The sequence below is a fragment of the Erinaceus europaeus genome, chromosome 12, assembly GCF_950295315.1.
Source record: "Erinaceus europaeus chromosome 12, mEriEur2.1, whole genome shotgun sequence".
NCBI lineage: Eukaryota > Metazoa > Chordata > Mammalia > Eulipotyphla > Erinaceidae > Erinaceus > Erinaceus europaeus.
The window spans coordinates 15,880,773-15,895,668 of record NC_080173.1 but is presented as its reverse complement, the minus strand read 5'-3'; the positions used below and the strand labels follow the sequence as shown (position 1 = coordinate 15,895,668).

Here is a 14,896-nt window from a genome sequence, read left to right as displayed (position 1 = left end):
ACCATACCCAAGGATCTGGATCTGAACCCTCAAACCACATGGAAGCACCTTGCATAGCACTGAGGGGAACACCACGAACAGGGAAGCAGTGCTGTGCCATCTCTCCTCTTTCTACCTTTGGATCTTTTTTAAATCTGAAATTTAGAGAGTCGGGTGGTAGTGCAGTGGGTTAAGGGCATGTGGCGCGAAGCTCAAGGACCAGCGTAAGGATCCCGGTTCAAGCCCCCGGCTCCTCACCTGCAGGGGAGTCGTTTCACAGGCGGTGAAGCAGGTCAGGTGGCTCTCTTTCTTTCCCCGCTCTCTGTCTAACCTCCTCTCTCTGTCCTATCCAATGACAGCAACAACAACAACAACAATAATAATACCCACAACAATGATAAAACAACAAGGGCAGCAGAAGGGGAAAAAATGGTCTCCAGGAGCAGTAGATTCATGGTACAGTCACCGAGCCCTGGCAATAACCCTGGAGGCAAATAAATATATAAAAGAATCTGAATTTTAAAAGTTGGGGGTAGAGTAAAATGGAATCTTGAGGGCTTGAAGCTCCAGTGACAATTGAAAGAGGAGAGCTAGGAGACTGGTTTCTTCTGCTGGGACTAGAGAAGGGGCCATGGGTGCTGTGGAATGGACAATGTGCCATCCAGGCGGTGACTCGTGACACAGTCACCTGCCAGCCTACCCAGGAACAGGAACCCCTTTGCTGTACCCTGAGTCTTCAGAGGCAGTTCAGTCAGCCTATATTATTCTCAGTTTGTAGATTAGAAAACTGAGGCTCACAGTGTGTCTCAGAACCTCATCTCTCCAGGGCTCTGTCCCACTAGGGAAAGACAGAAATAGGCTGGGGGTAATCTCCAGCCCAGCACCGCCTTGAAAGTAGAGAATGAGAAGGCTGTCCTGTGCTCTGCCAGCTCACATCCAGGAGCGCCATTCCCACTGCCGGAGACTACTTGACTGGCTTCGTCAAGGCCTCACTTGGCCACTAGGCCTTTCACCTTGATTCTATAACACAAGCACTTGGATAGGTCCTGGGTGCTGCACCTACCACCTCATAATAAATATGAGTGGGGCCGGATGGTAATACACCTGGTTGAGAGCACATGTTATAATGTACAAGGACCAGGGTTCGAGCCCTGGTCCCTACCTGCAGGGCGAAAGTTTTGTAAGTGGTGAAGCAGTGCTGCAGGTGTCTCTCTGTCTCTGTCCCTCTCTATCATCCCCTTCCCTCTCAACTTCTGGCTATCTCTATCCAGTAAATAAATAAAGATAATACAAAAAATTAAAAAAGAAAAAGAAATAAATATGAGTAGCCTCCAAGCCCAGCTTTGCTCTGATGATGTGAGCGGTTTTCCAGCTAAAAGGAACCCTCTTAGTAGACATCCAACCAACACCTCTATCAAGTTTTCTAGTCACCATTCAAGCCAATGGGCACCTTAACACAACAGGATCACCTCCTGAAGTAGCTTCAGGTCAGTCTTTAAAAACAGGCATCAGGAGTCTGGGTGGTGGCACACCTGATTGAGCACACGTTACAATGAGCAATGACCCAGGTTCAAGCCCCCCATCCCCACTTGGGAGGAAAGTTTTCTGGGTGGTGAAACAGTGCTGCAGGTGTCTCTTTTTCTCTCTCTATCTCCATCTCCCCTTACCCTCTTGATTTCTGGCTGTCTCTATCCAATAAATAAAGATAATTTAAAAAAATTAAAAAAAAACAGGTGTCGGGCATCTGGAAGACAGATTGTACAGTGGAGAGCAAGCCTGCTGCGCATGAGGCCCTGTGCTCAGGGATGGTGAAGAAATATTAGGCTGTCTCTCCTCTTTGTGTCTGGCTCTTCCTCTCTCCTCTTCTTTCTCTCCCTCTCCCCTTCTCTCCCAGAAAAAAAAAAACATATATATATGAATAAAAAGTTGGACCAAAGGAGTACATGCACAAGGCCTGGGCTTATCCCTTCATGCAAGAGAAAAGAGAAGAGCTGGGAAATAGAGTCTGGGTGCCCACAGGCAATTTTGCCCTCCTCTCCTCAACCATCCCTGACTTTTCTTTTCTTTTCTTTTCTTAACCAGGACAGTACTCACCTCTGGGTTATGGTGGTGCTAGGGATTTGAATCTGGAGACTCGAGAGCCTCAGGCAGAAAAGTCTTTGACATAACTGTTATGCTGTTTCCCTTTCCCATCCTACCTTTCCAAATAGTGTTTTCAAGGTTATTTCAGAGTCCTCCAGAGGGTGGGGGAGACTTTAGGTGGGAGCCTGAACCCTGCATCCAAGCCCTGCCCCCGACAAACACACCCCCAGGAAGGTGAAGGTGTCCAGAAGCTCAGCATTGGCTCCCCTGGCAGTGCTCTCAAGTCAGAGCAGCTGCTTTAGGCCTAGCCCTGCTGCCAGCACACTCGGTGACACTGGGCAGCTAACAGACTTCTGAAGAATCTGCTTTCCTGTCCGTGAAACGAGAACACTGATCACATGGCACCCCCAGGGGGTCACCTCTTGAGTGGTCACAAGCACCAGTGAAGCCTGAACAGGATGCCAGCCACCTATTCCATGCCAGCCACCTGCCAGGTCTTTAGTGAGCTGAAGCATTACAAAATGCATTTTAGCCAAGACTCCTTAGGATAAAAATTCCTAAGATTCAAGGGACAACACTTTTGTTGTTGATGTTGTTTCTTAATATTTTGTTTATGTACTTATTTATGGATAGAGAAAAGGTGGTGATCTGAGAGGTGACACAGTGGATAAAGCAATGAACTTTCAAGCATGAATTCCCAAGTTCAATCCCCTGCAGCACATGTACCAGAGTGATGTCTGGTTGTTTCTCCCTTTTCTCCTGTCTTTTTCATTAATAAATATAAAGCCTTTTTAAATTTTTTAAAATTTATTTTCCCTTTTGTTGCCCTTGCTGTTTTTCATTATTGTTGTAGTTATTATTGTTGTTGTTATTGATGTTGTCATTGTTAGATAGGACAAAGAGAAATGGAGAGAGGAGGGGAAGACAGAAGGGGGAGAGAAAGACAGACACCTGCAGACCTGCTTCACTGCCTGTGAAGCGACTCCCCTGCAGGTGGGGAGCTGGGGGCTCGAACCGGGATCCTTTTGCTGGTCCTTGCACTTTGCGCCACATGTGCTTAACCCACTGCGCTACTGCCCGACTTTCATAAAGCCTTTTTTAAGAGAGAGGAAATGAAAGGGAAGGGGGAGACAGAGAGACAGCCGCCTGCACCACGTTTTCACTACCTGTAAAGCTTCCTCCCCTGTAGGTAAGTACTGGAGGCTTGAACCCAGGTCCTTCTACATTCTAACATGTGCGCTCTACTGGATGTGTCACCACCTGGCCCCTAGGCAACACATTTTTAAACACAGCTCCTACTAGCAAACTGCCCTCCAGAAACACTGTACTGCCCAGAAGATGCAAGAATGCCGGTTTCTCTTCACCTTTGCAAGAAGGGCTAGAAGATTTCTGTGCTAATCTCTCCCCATTTTCTGTTAGGAGGGAGGGCCTGGAACTGGCAGAATAATTTCTTGAGGTCACAAATGAGGGTTCTTCAGTCCCTCCCTTTAAAGAGGAGTGAGGTGTCTGTGTCCCTTGGGGCAGAGAGTCAGCTATCCTCTCTCACTGTGACAAAATCACATTAGATAGACTTGCCTAAACAGTGAAGTCACGTCTGCCAGAGCAGATCAGCGCAAAGCAGAGGCATCTCTATCCTGGAGTATGGACATCTGCCTACCTCCAATCCCGATGGTCACCAGGGACCCATTCCACGAAGCAAGGCCAATGTTGCCGCAGTGCTGCGTCTCAGTCTCCCAGCCACGTGGGCCCCCGACCTCCACCCTGCGGCCATCTCTCTTTCAGTGCTGACCAGCTGCGTATGTTTCTCAGCCACCAGTGGTTAATTCCAGGATTACACTTTCTAGCTTGATGAAATGTAATATCCAGAGTGTAAAAGCTTTCGTCTTGCTCCCAGCAACAAGGCAAGGGTCATTCCTCCAGGGGCCAAAGATCATGTTTAGACCATGTCGGAGCACGGCCTGAACCTCTAAGCCCTTCCACGACACATGCTCAGTGAAAAACGAGGGGAAATCCAGGCTGAGGGCTGTGAACCTGATCACAGCATGCGTTCAGTAGGCAAGGAATTGAAAACTTGGCTCTCGGTCACGTTCTGTAAATGTGGGGAGAAAAGACGGGGCCTTTCTCCCAGGTGGTGTGATATATTTTCACACTCAGACGGCGTTTAGGAAAGGGAACTTGAGGATCCTAGAGGGAAAATGATCATTTTCAAAAGAGGGAGATATTTCTCTTTTTCTGTGGAACTTGACACTTACTACAAAATAACTTCAACCCACAGAGGGTCTTCCCTCACCCTTCCTTCCTTCCTGCCTGCCTTTCTTTCTTTCTTCCTTTCTTTCTTCCTTCTGTTTTTCTTCCTTTCTTTTTTGTTTTTATATTGAAATTGAAAGGCAGACAGACAGAGACCACAACACCAAAGCTTCTTTTAATGTGGTGGAATCTGGGTTCAAACCTGAATCACACAAATGTCAACACAGTGCACATTCCCCTGTATGACTATAACTATTCCACCAGCCCAGAAAACTCTTGTACAATGCTATCATTTTCATTTCTTTCCTATGTGAAGAACAATGGCATTTTTTTTCCAGATTAAAAGAAAATGTTAAGCATTCAGAACAACCAAAGAAGAAAAGCAAGTATGAGAAACAAAAACAAAAAAAATGCTAACGATAATAATCGCTGTCATGTACAGAGTCCCTGCCAGATCACAGGCAGTCCACTACAACACAATTAAATTTTAACTTAACAAGAGCCCTGAATCGAGGGCACTGTCGTCCATATTTTGCAGATATGAAAACCAAGTTTCAATGAGCAAAACAACTTGAGTGAGATCAGTTCATGCTTTTATAACTTTTCCTTAACGTGTTCATCAGCAAAGTGTGCACATTATTGCCAGCCAGCTGACTGGGTCTCACCAGACAAACACAGCCACATAAACAGCTTCTCCATGAAGAGCCAGAGCAGGAGCACCACCACCACTACCCATGCCCCCCAACTCAGGATCTCCTCTTCCATTTCTCCCACTCACATATCCCCAAGAGCATGACTTGGCCCATATACTAATCTGGCCAGTTCTGAAACACACAGAAATGGAAACACAAGGTGTTGACTCCTTGCCCATCCATCACTTCCTTTCTGTGAGATTCACTTGCACAGATTCACTTGTCTCATTCACCCATGTGTTCATTCTCATTGCAGTATGACACTTCATGGCATAATTCTGCAGCTGATGAACTTGGGGGACTGTTGCCAGTGGACAGCTCTTACAGACAGTGCAGCATGCACTTAGTGATGGCCTTTATGGCCGCTATCAGGCCACCCCATCACCCAGGGTCTTAGACAGGGAATCCTTGGATGATTCCCCCATAGATAAGATGGGCCCAGACCTCTAATAGGTCCCTCTCTGTACCATCACTGGTCACAGCCATTGGGAACGTCATCATAAGCCCTTTGGTAGGCTTCTTCAGGACACACCTTCACTATGAACTAGCAATGGTAGGGACTGCCCTACTCTCCAGAGGGAAGGCTGGGCCATTCTATTCTGCCACTCAAAGAAGATTGGTCCTAAAATGAGTGCAGCCTAGAATGTTTCCATCTGTGACCAAAGACTGTGAGCTCAGTCTGACAGGAACTCAGAGGTTACATAGGCTCCTGTGATAAATCTGAATATATATATGGGCCCTGGGTTAGATCACTGTGGTAAACAATTAATTGCATTTATATATCTTCTTAAGTTTGCAAGCAACTCTCTGCCCAAATACTGATTTCTAGTTCTACTCTCAACTCTAACACCATCTTCCCAGACAATATTTCTAGGCCACTGCATGTTAGCTATCAAGCTCATGCAAAGAATATTAAGATACATGCTCCTAGGAACATTCCTAAAATAGACTTCCTAGCTTCCATCTACCTTAATGCCCCTACTTTCATCCGCTCTATTCCTACTTTATGGTTCCTGTTTAGTAAACATTTTGTCCTGCTTTCCATCATACTGCATTTCAGCCACCAAGTTGCAGACACTACTATGATCCCATCCTGACCTCCCTGGGCAGATGACCTCACCTCTCCATAGCCTTACCCCACTAGGAAAAAATAGGAACAGGATGAGGGTATGGATTGACTTGTCAATGTCCATGTCCTACAGAGAAGCAATTACAAAAGCCAGAACTCCCACCTTCTGCTCCCCAAAAAGAAGTGTAGTCCATACTCCCAGAGGGGTAAACAATAGGGAAGTTTCCAGTGAAGGGGATGGGACACAGCACTCTGGTGGTGGGAACTGTCTGGAATTATACCCCTATTATCTTACAAGCTAGTAAATAAATAATAAAAATTTAAAATTAAAAAATGGTGCAGCTTAGAACATTCTTGACCATGCCTGGTGTATACATGTGCATGTGCTTTTTCTGGATGTACCTTGGAGGGAAAAGTCCAGCTTTCCCAAAATGACTGGGCCTATTCACACTCCCACCAGCACTGTGGGGCCTTTCTGATCGCTTTATTAGTCCAATAGCCTCATGAAGACTCAGAATTGGTGGTTTGGGTGAGGGTACAGTGATTACAGAGTTTGACTTAAAAGTATCAGCTCTGAATTCAATCCTTGGCACTGCATGTGGTGTTCTCCCTCTCCCTCTCTCTCCCTTTCTCACTGATAAATAAGTTTTAAAAATGACTCGAAATTGTTTTCTCTATTTTTTTTCCCTCTAGGGTTATCGCTGGGGCTCAGTGCCTGCACCATGAATCCACTGCCTCTGGATGCCATTTTCCCCCATTTATGTTGCTGTTGTTGTTTCTGTTGTTGCTGGATAGGACAGGGACAAATGGAAAGAAGAGGGGAAGACAGAGAGGGGGAGAGACAGACACCTGCAGACCTGCTTCACTACTTGTGAAGTGACTCCCCCTGCAGGTGGGGAGCCAGGGGCTCAAACCAGAATCCTTACATTGGCCCACGCACTTCATGCGAAGCGCACTTAATTCACTGCACTACCACCCGACCCCATTTCTCTATTTTTGTTCTAACCATCTGTTGGTTGGATACCAAATAGTTTTGTTTTGTTTGTTTTTTCACCAGAGCCCTGCTCAGCTCTGGCATATGGTGGCACTGGGGATTGAACCTAGAACCTCAAAAATGGCACAAAAGTCTTTTGGCCTAACCATTAGGCTATCTTCCCAACCCTACAAAATAGTTTTCCAGTGGAAAACTTGAACATCAGCCTCAAAGACTCCTGGTGCATTGCCCAACCTGGTTCTTGGTACTTCGGGTGCTCAAGGGCAATCTGTTGAATCAATTAATTAACTGATTCACTGATAACCCCCCCTCCCCCGCCAAGCTCATGATATGTCTTCTACACTTTTCTATTGACTGCCTCTCCACACTCCTGCAGATCACATTTCCCTGCTTCTCCTCTGAAACCACACAGCAAAGCACTGCTGGAACTCCCTCCGGGCTCCTGACTTCCAATCTGTAATAAGAGGAAGGAAGGGAAGGAAAGCTGGCCAGGAGCTGCGGGGAAGCAAGGCAGGCAGAGAGCTCAGTGCTGGGCCCCTGGCTGCAGCCCAAAGCAAACATCCCAGGCGCCCACCTGCAGCCAGCAAAGCCTCTGTGACTGTTCCCTCAAGGAAGAGTCCCTAGAGCAAAGCAAGGGAGGGAAAAACAAAGAAGAGATCATGCCAAGGCCTGCTCCCCAAAACACACATATACATGTACGGACTCAAGGAGGGGGCTTGATGAGAGCTGAGGACACAGTGAGTCTCTTAATTCCCTGGCTAACGAGTGGGTTCGTTAGGGCAACTCTTTCAAAGGAAATCAAATAAAAGACTGTTCAAATTTTAAATACCCTCCTGAGTACAGGATTAAGTATGATTAAGACAATTCTATGCAGTGGGAAAAAGCGACGTTGCCCAGGGCCCCCTGCCCTCAACAACACATATTCTGAGCACTTCCTCCCTTTGCTCCCACTCTGTGCAGCTGCCCCAGGAGTGAGTACAGCAGGGACAGTTAGCATTGTGGAGTGTCTACTCGTGCCAGTCCCTGCCCCAAGCATTTCCTTTCCTACTGAGTGGAGTCCTATCAGGCAGGTCTATTCCATCCCCACTTCAATGTGAGGAGACGGGCTGGAAAGTTAGCTCAGAGGATAGGAAGTGTGTCTTGCAGTGTGTGGGGTCCAGGTGGGGGCTCCAGCTGCACACAGGAGGTGCCAAGGTATTGGAAGAAGCTCCAGCACTGTAGTGATTCTCCCTTCTCTCTGTCTCTGTCTCTCTCTGAGAATAAGAAAAGCAGCCAGGGCGGGGGCAGGCGGTGGGGGGGATAGTGTGCAGCTTTGCCATGTGTGTGACCCCGGTGTGAGTCTGGGCTCCATTGCATTGGAGGAAGTTTTAGAGCTGAGAGCTGAGGCCTCTTACATTCTCTCACTCTCTTTCCCTTACACACACACACACACACACACACACACACTAGTTTTATACACACACTGGTGTGTATAAAACAGACCAGGGGGAGTCGGGCAGTAGCACAGCAGGTTAAGCACACATGGTGCAAAGCGCAAGGACCAGTGTGAGGATCCCGGTTCGAGTCCTGGCTCCCCACCTGCAGGGTGCTCGCTTCATGGACAGTGAAGCAGGTCTGCAGGTGTCTATCTTTCTCTCTTCCTGTCTTCCCCTCCTCTGTTGATTTCTCTCTGTCCTATCCAACAACAATGACATCAACAACAACAATGATAACTACAACAATTAAAAACAAGGGCAACAAAAGGGAATAAATAAATAAATAAATATTTTTTAAAAACATACTGGGAATGGTGAAGTCATGCATGTGTGAGGCCCTGGCACCACAATAAACAAATAAATGAACAAGTTTTTTCAAGGTTGAGTTGACTGAAGTCAGAGAGGTAGCAGCAGGTCAGCACATGGCAGAGGTGGCCCTGAACCCTCCCGTTCCAGCTACTGTGGTGCATGTCACAAATGACCCACAACATAGGAGCCTAGAACAGACAATGGGGATCACTATGTAGCATTCAGCAGGCGGGGAGCTCCCCAGGTGTGCTGGAAGAGAGGAGGTTCAGCTCAGCTAGGACAGTCACTTGAGGAGACAAGTGTGAGATGTTCTGCACAGCTCTCTGGGGCATCTGCACTGTCATATGGCAGCTCAGGAGCCACAGGGAGTGCACGAGGACAACACCTCATGGTGTCAAGGCTGTCCGAGCACAGTCAGACTCAGGGAGCGGACACAGAGGCTGCTCCTCATAGGAAGAAGTGTCAGAGTCTCTGGGATCTGCACGCTGTGTCTCTGTCGGACTCCCGAGCCCTCAGACATGACATGAACATGATCACTGGTTGGGTATGTACTCTGCTCCAGGCATCTGACACATTTTCAGAGTCTCGTCAGTCTTTTAAAAAATATTTTATAGGAAAAAATGGTAACCTCACTGTTTTCAGCCGATCTCGGATGGACCTTGAAAAATTCATGTTAAGTGAAATAAGTCAGAAACAGAAGGATGAATATGGGATGATCTCACTCTCAGGCAGAAGTTGAAAAACAAGATCAGAAGAGAAAACACAAGTAGAACCTGAACTGGAATTGGCATGTTGCACCAAAGTAAAAGACTCTGGGGGGAGAGGGGGAGAATACAGGTCCAAGAAGGATGACAGAGGACTTAGTGGGGGTTGTATTGTGATATGGAAAACTGGGAAATGTTAGCATGTACAAACTATTGTATTTACTGTCAAATATAAAACATTAATTCCCCAATAAAGAAATTTAAAATATATATATTTTATAGGGAGTCAGGCAGCAAGTTAAGTGCATGTGGCACGAAATGCAAAGACCGGAGTAAGGATCCTGGTTTGAGCCCCTGGCTCGCCACCTGCAGGGGAGTCGCTTCACAGGCGGTGAAGCAGGTCTGCAGGTGTCTGTCTTTCTCTCCCCCTTCTGTCTTCCCCTCCTCTCTCCATTTCTTTGTGTCCTATTCAACAATGACAACATTATTAACAACAACTACAACAACAATAAAAAAAAAAAAACAAGGGCAACGAGAGGGAAAATAAATAAATTAATATTAAAATTTAAAATATATATTTTATTAACAGAGAGGAGAGAGAGAGGGAAGAAGGAAAGAGAGAGCAAAACATCCCTCTGGTATGCCCAGCGCTGGGGATGGAACGCAAGATCTCATGCTCAAAAGCTCTAGCCACCGTGCCACCTCCAGGGCTGCACATATCTAGACTTAAAAGAGAAGAAAAGACATAAGGATAAAGAGAAGAAGGAGTGGGAAGGACAAGGAAGTGAGAGGGAAGGGAAGAATAATAAAGGATCGCAGAATGACAGGAAGGAAGGAAGGAAGGAAGGAAGGAAGGAAGGAAGGAAGGGAAGAAGGAAGGGTGGAGGGAGGGGGAGGGGTGGAGAAGTGTGAAAGCAGAGGATGGGAGGCACTTGGGAGGCATATATTTCTCCCATTTTACAGCAGGAGTGACCGAGGCTCAGATATATGCAGTGCTTCTCTGAGTCACGCCAGTGAGGATGAAAAGGTGAAAGGCAAGATTTGAACTCCCTGCTGACACTCCTCCCTCCACATCTTCTTCCTTCTAGACCAATGCACCTTTCCTTCTGGCAAGTCCAAGGTCATAACTTCTGACTCTCAAACACAACCCTGGATGCAGGGTCAAGTGTAGCCTTGGCCTTTCACCCTTGCTGAAAGAAACCTCAGTTTTCAGGACGGGCTCCTCAGACAGGGGACGTAACAATACTTCCTTCTACTCAGCTCTGCTTTCTGCACAGGTGGCTGAGCTGTGAGGGGCAGGGAACTGCTCCCACCCTCCAGGCCCTATTCTCCCCACTCTGCAGAGACAGTGAAAGTACCATGTTCAGCATGAGTATCAGCCTGCTCCCCCCATGGGGGTGCCCCGTGGGTGGGGAGCTGGAAGGATGAGCCCCGTAAACATCGCAGGATCCCAGGTGTTCTCTGAACAAGATGTCTCATCCTCCAGGCCCGGACATGACCCAGGAGCCTCCGTGTTTCCCGCCTAGTTTATTGCTCTAATGTGTCAGCGTGGGTGACAAAAGGCAGCCAGGGAGGCTTAACTATAAAAAAGGAATCTTGTCAAGACTCTGTAGTTCTCTTTTTTTTTTTCCTTGACAAGAACTTACACACATAAACAAGAATGTGAGTCTTAATTATTTGGGACTCTCAAGATTACTGCAAATGTGGCTTATTTTTTTTTTAAATGATTGATTTTATTGAATTCATATGAAATAGAGGGGGAGGAGAGAGACACACAGAGAGGAGAGAGAGACAGAGAAATTGAGAGATAAAAAGAGAGAGAGAGATCTGAGCACCCCACCCTATACAAGCAACGCTGGGGATGGAACCAAGAGCCTCAGGTGTGCAAATCCTGTGCTCTACCAGTTGAGCAATTTCCCTAGCTGCTTAATACTTCTGGCTTAATCTTAGAATTAAATATATATATATATATATATATTTAAAAGATTTCAATGCAGATTAGCTTTTTGTTATTACTATTTAATTCAAATGAGAGATAGCTACAAAGAGAAAGACCAGAGCACTACTGCTCAGCTCTGACTTATGGCGAAACTGGGGACTGAACCTGGGACCTTGGGATCTCAGCCATGAAAGTCTTTTGCACAACCATTACGCTGTCTCCACACCTAAAATGATTTATTCATTAATGAGAGAGATGGAGAGAAAGAGAACCAGAGCATCCCTCTGGCACATGCAATGCTGGGGATCAAACTCAGGACCTCATGCTCCAGAGTCCAACACTTTATCCACTGTGCCACCTCCCAGGCTACAGTCTTTCCATTCATAATGCACACAAATGTGTTTATACTTTTTCATAGATGACTTGCTCTTTTTGTTGTTGTTCAGCATGATAACTGAATCCATCATGTTCTCCCACTACTTCTAGTTTCTTCTCCTTTACTGGAGGCTTTTTGTACAGTTTGCAGTCATCAGTAAAATAGAATAGTTGGTACTGTGTGCAACATTTCTCAGCTTTCCACATAACACTCTAACCCCCCACTAGGCCTTCCTCCACCATCATGTTCCAGATGTTCTCATGTTCCTGAGCACTCCCCCCCCCCACCCCAGAGTCCTTCACTTTGGTGCAATACTCCAACTCCAGTCCAGCTTCTGCTTTGTGTTTTCCCTTCTGTTCTTATTTTTCAACTTCAGTCTATGAGTGGGATCATCCTATATTCATCCTTCTCTTTTGGGCTTATCTCACTTAACATGATTCCTTCAAATGTCATCCAACATGAGGTAAAGAAGGTGAATTCACCATTTTTAATAGCTGAGTACTATTTCACTGTGTATATAGACCACAATTTTCTCAACCACTCATCTATTGTTGAACACCTGGGTTGCTTCCAGGTTTTGGCTATTACCAATTGTGTTGCTATGAACCTAGGTGTACACAGATCTTTTAGGGTGGGTGTGTTTGGTTCCTTAGAGGCTTGCTCTTCCATAACTTGTTCTAGTCACTAATAACATAGTGTCGCATGCCCTGTGTAAGCTCTGGAATCCTGTATTGGAAATGAGGAGCCCCAGGTTGTTTCCTCTGGTGGTGGCAGGGCTGACCAGGTGCTGGGGCTTATGGCCACTGCCCAGCATCACGGGACAGTACTAGGCCACACGTCACCAGCTCAGAAGATGGTCAGAACACAAAGCCCAATGCCTGATTCCTACCAAATGTGCATGGCTTCCAGATGAAAAGACCGTAGTCAAACAGTGGTAAACTCTGACTGTGGATGGGCTAGACACTGTGTGTGCACTACCCCAACGAACCTCCCTGTTGACCTGTGAGTTGGTGACTCTGGCTACCCCCATTCGGTAGACGAGAAAACTGAGACTCAGGCAGTCTGACTGTGCTGCAGACCTGGTTGGAAGGTCTTGCTTCGCTGTGATCATGTTTCTTCTGTATGACCTCAATGAACAGGGAGAGCAGATCCATACACTGAAGAAGTTTGATCCCAATGGAGAGCAGACCCTCTTGGCCCATCCCGCCCGGTTCTCTCCTGACGACAAATACTCTCAACACTGGATGACCATCAAGAGACACTCCAAGGTGCTCAGGACTCAGCAGCCGCTCCCAATCCTGTGAGAGTCCCTGGAAGTTTCTTGCTTCCTCCACCCCAAGCTTCGCTCAGAGACCCCGCGGCTCAGTCCTGGCCCTGGAAGGCTCCCTCCCCCACCTTTACTCTGGAATCCGGCTCATCGCCACCCTGGTGCGTGTATGAGGCAATCACGGTAGCATTGCCCCTCAAAGGCATACATTTGGATCTTTTCATACCTCTTTTTTTGTTTTTGTTTTTATATTTATTTTCCCTTTTATTGCCCTTACTTTTTTATTGTTGTTGTAGTTGTTGTTGTTATTGATGTCGTCATTGTTGAAGACAACACAGAGAAATGGAAAGAGATGGGGAAGACAGAGAGAGGGAGAGAAAGTTAGACACCTGCAGACCTGCTTCACTGCCTGTGAAGCGACTCTCCTGCAGGTGGGGAGCCTGGGGCTCGAACCAGGATCCTTCCGCGGTCCTTGTGCTTTGCGCCACGTGCACTTAACACATGGCACTACCGCCCAACTCCCTTTTTCATACTTCTAATCACGGCTAAGTTATTAAAATTATTTGGAAAAAGAAAGAAAAAAAGAATATTGAGACTTAGAGACTAAACAGCTTGCTAGGAAGCAGGGGCTGGGAGAAGGCTCCAACTAGGCCTGTGCAGCTCTGCACCACAGACCCATCAACAGGAGACACTACTCCTTGGATGAAGGCCAACCCATCCCACCTGCTCATTTCACCCCACCAAAGAGTGTGGAAATAAGAAAGATAGGATCATCACCTAGGAATTAAGCCAGTTGACCCACAAAGGCTCGGTTGGCAAACTTCAAGGTGGTTCCCAAAAGATAAGGTCTGTATGGGGTCAGGCGGTGGTACACCCAGTTAAGCGCACATAGCATGAAGCACAAGGACCCGCACAAGGATCAGGGTTTGAGCTCTGCCTCCCCACCTGAAGGGCAGACATTGCATGAGTGGTGAAGCAGTTCTGCAGTTGTCTATCTTTCTCTCTCCCTCTCTATCTTCTCCTCTTCTCTCAATTTCTCTCTGTCCTATCAAATGAAATGGAAAAAAATGGGGGGTCGGGTGGTAGTGCAGCAGGTTAAGTGCAGGTGGCGCAAAGTGCAAGGACCAGCTTAAGGATCCCAGTTCGAGCCCCTGGCTCCCCACCTACAGGGGGGTAGCTTCACAGGCAGTAAAGCAGGTCTGCAGGTGTCTATCTTTCTCTTCCCTCTCTGTCTTCCCCTCTTCTCTCTATCCTATCCAACAACAATGACAACAACGACAATAATAATATCAACAACAATGATAAATAGCAAGGGCAACAAAAGTGAAAAATAGCCTCCAGGAGCAGTGGATTCATAGTGCAGACCGAGCCCCAGCAATAACCCTAGAGGCAAAAAAAAAAAAAAAGGAAAAATGGCCACCAGGAGCAGTGTAGTGCCAACACCAAGTCCCAGTGAAAACGCTGGAGACAAACAAACAAACAATGATGATGTCTGTATGAAAGAGCTTTCTGCCCATAGCAAACATTCTACATTGGTTGTTATTTATTGAGCACCTACTATGTGGAGGCACCATACACATAAGGAAGCCTTACACATCAGGAAGCCTTCATCTTAGGCAACAAGGTGGGAGTAGATTTGAGGGGAATAAAGTGTTAGCATTTAGGGTGCTCACTTGGGCTGGGCCTCCCCGTGAGCCATCACCTTGTCTCCGTGTCATCACGGATCTTGGATACTGTGCCAGTGTGAAGCAGGTCAGCACTCA

The 14,896-nt window shown here is 46.8% G+C and overlaps 1 protein-coding gene across 1 annotated transcript; it reads left to right on the top strand.

The window, feature by feature from the left end:
- Positions 1 to 12,975: 12,975 nt before the first annotated feature.
- On the top strand, positions 12,976 to 13,170 carry LOC103120343 (H/ACA ribonucleoprotein complex subunit 3-like). The gene has a single exon (XM_060202416.1). It carries the CDS (start codon positions 12,976 to 12,978, stop codon positions 13,168 to 13,170), a length of 195 nt encoding a protein of 64 aa, XP_060058399.1.
- The last annotated feature ends 1,726 nt before the right edge of the window (positions 13,171 to 14,896 follow it).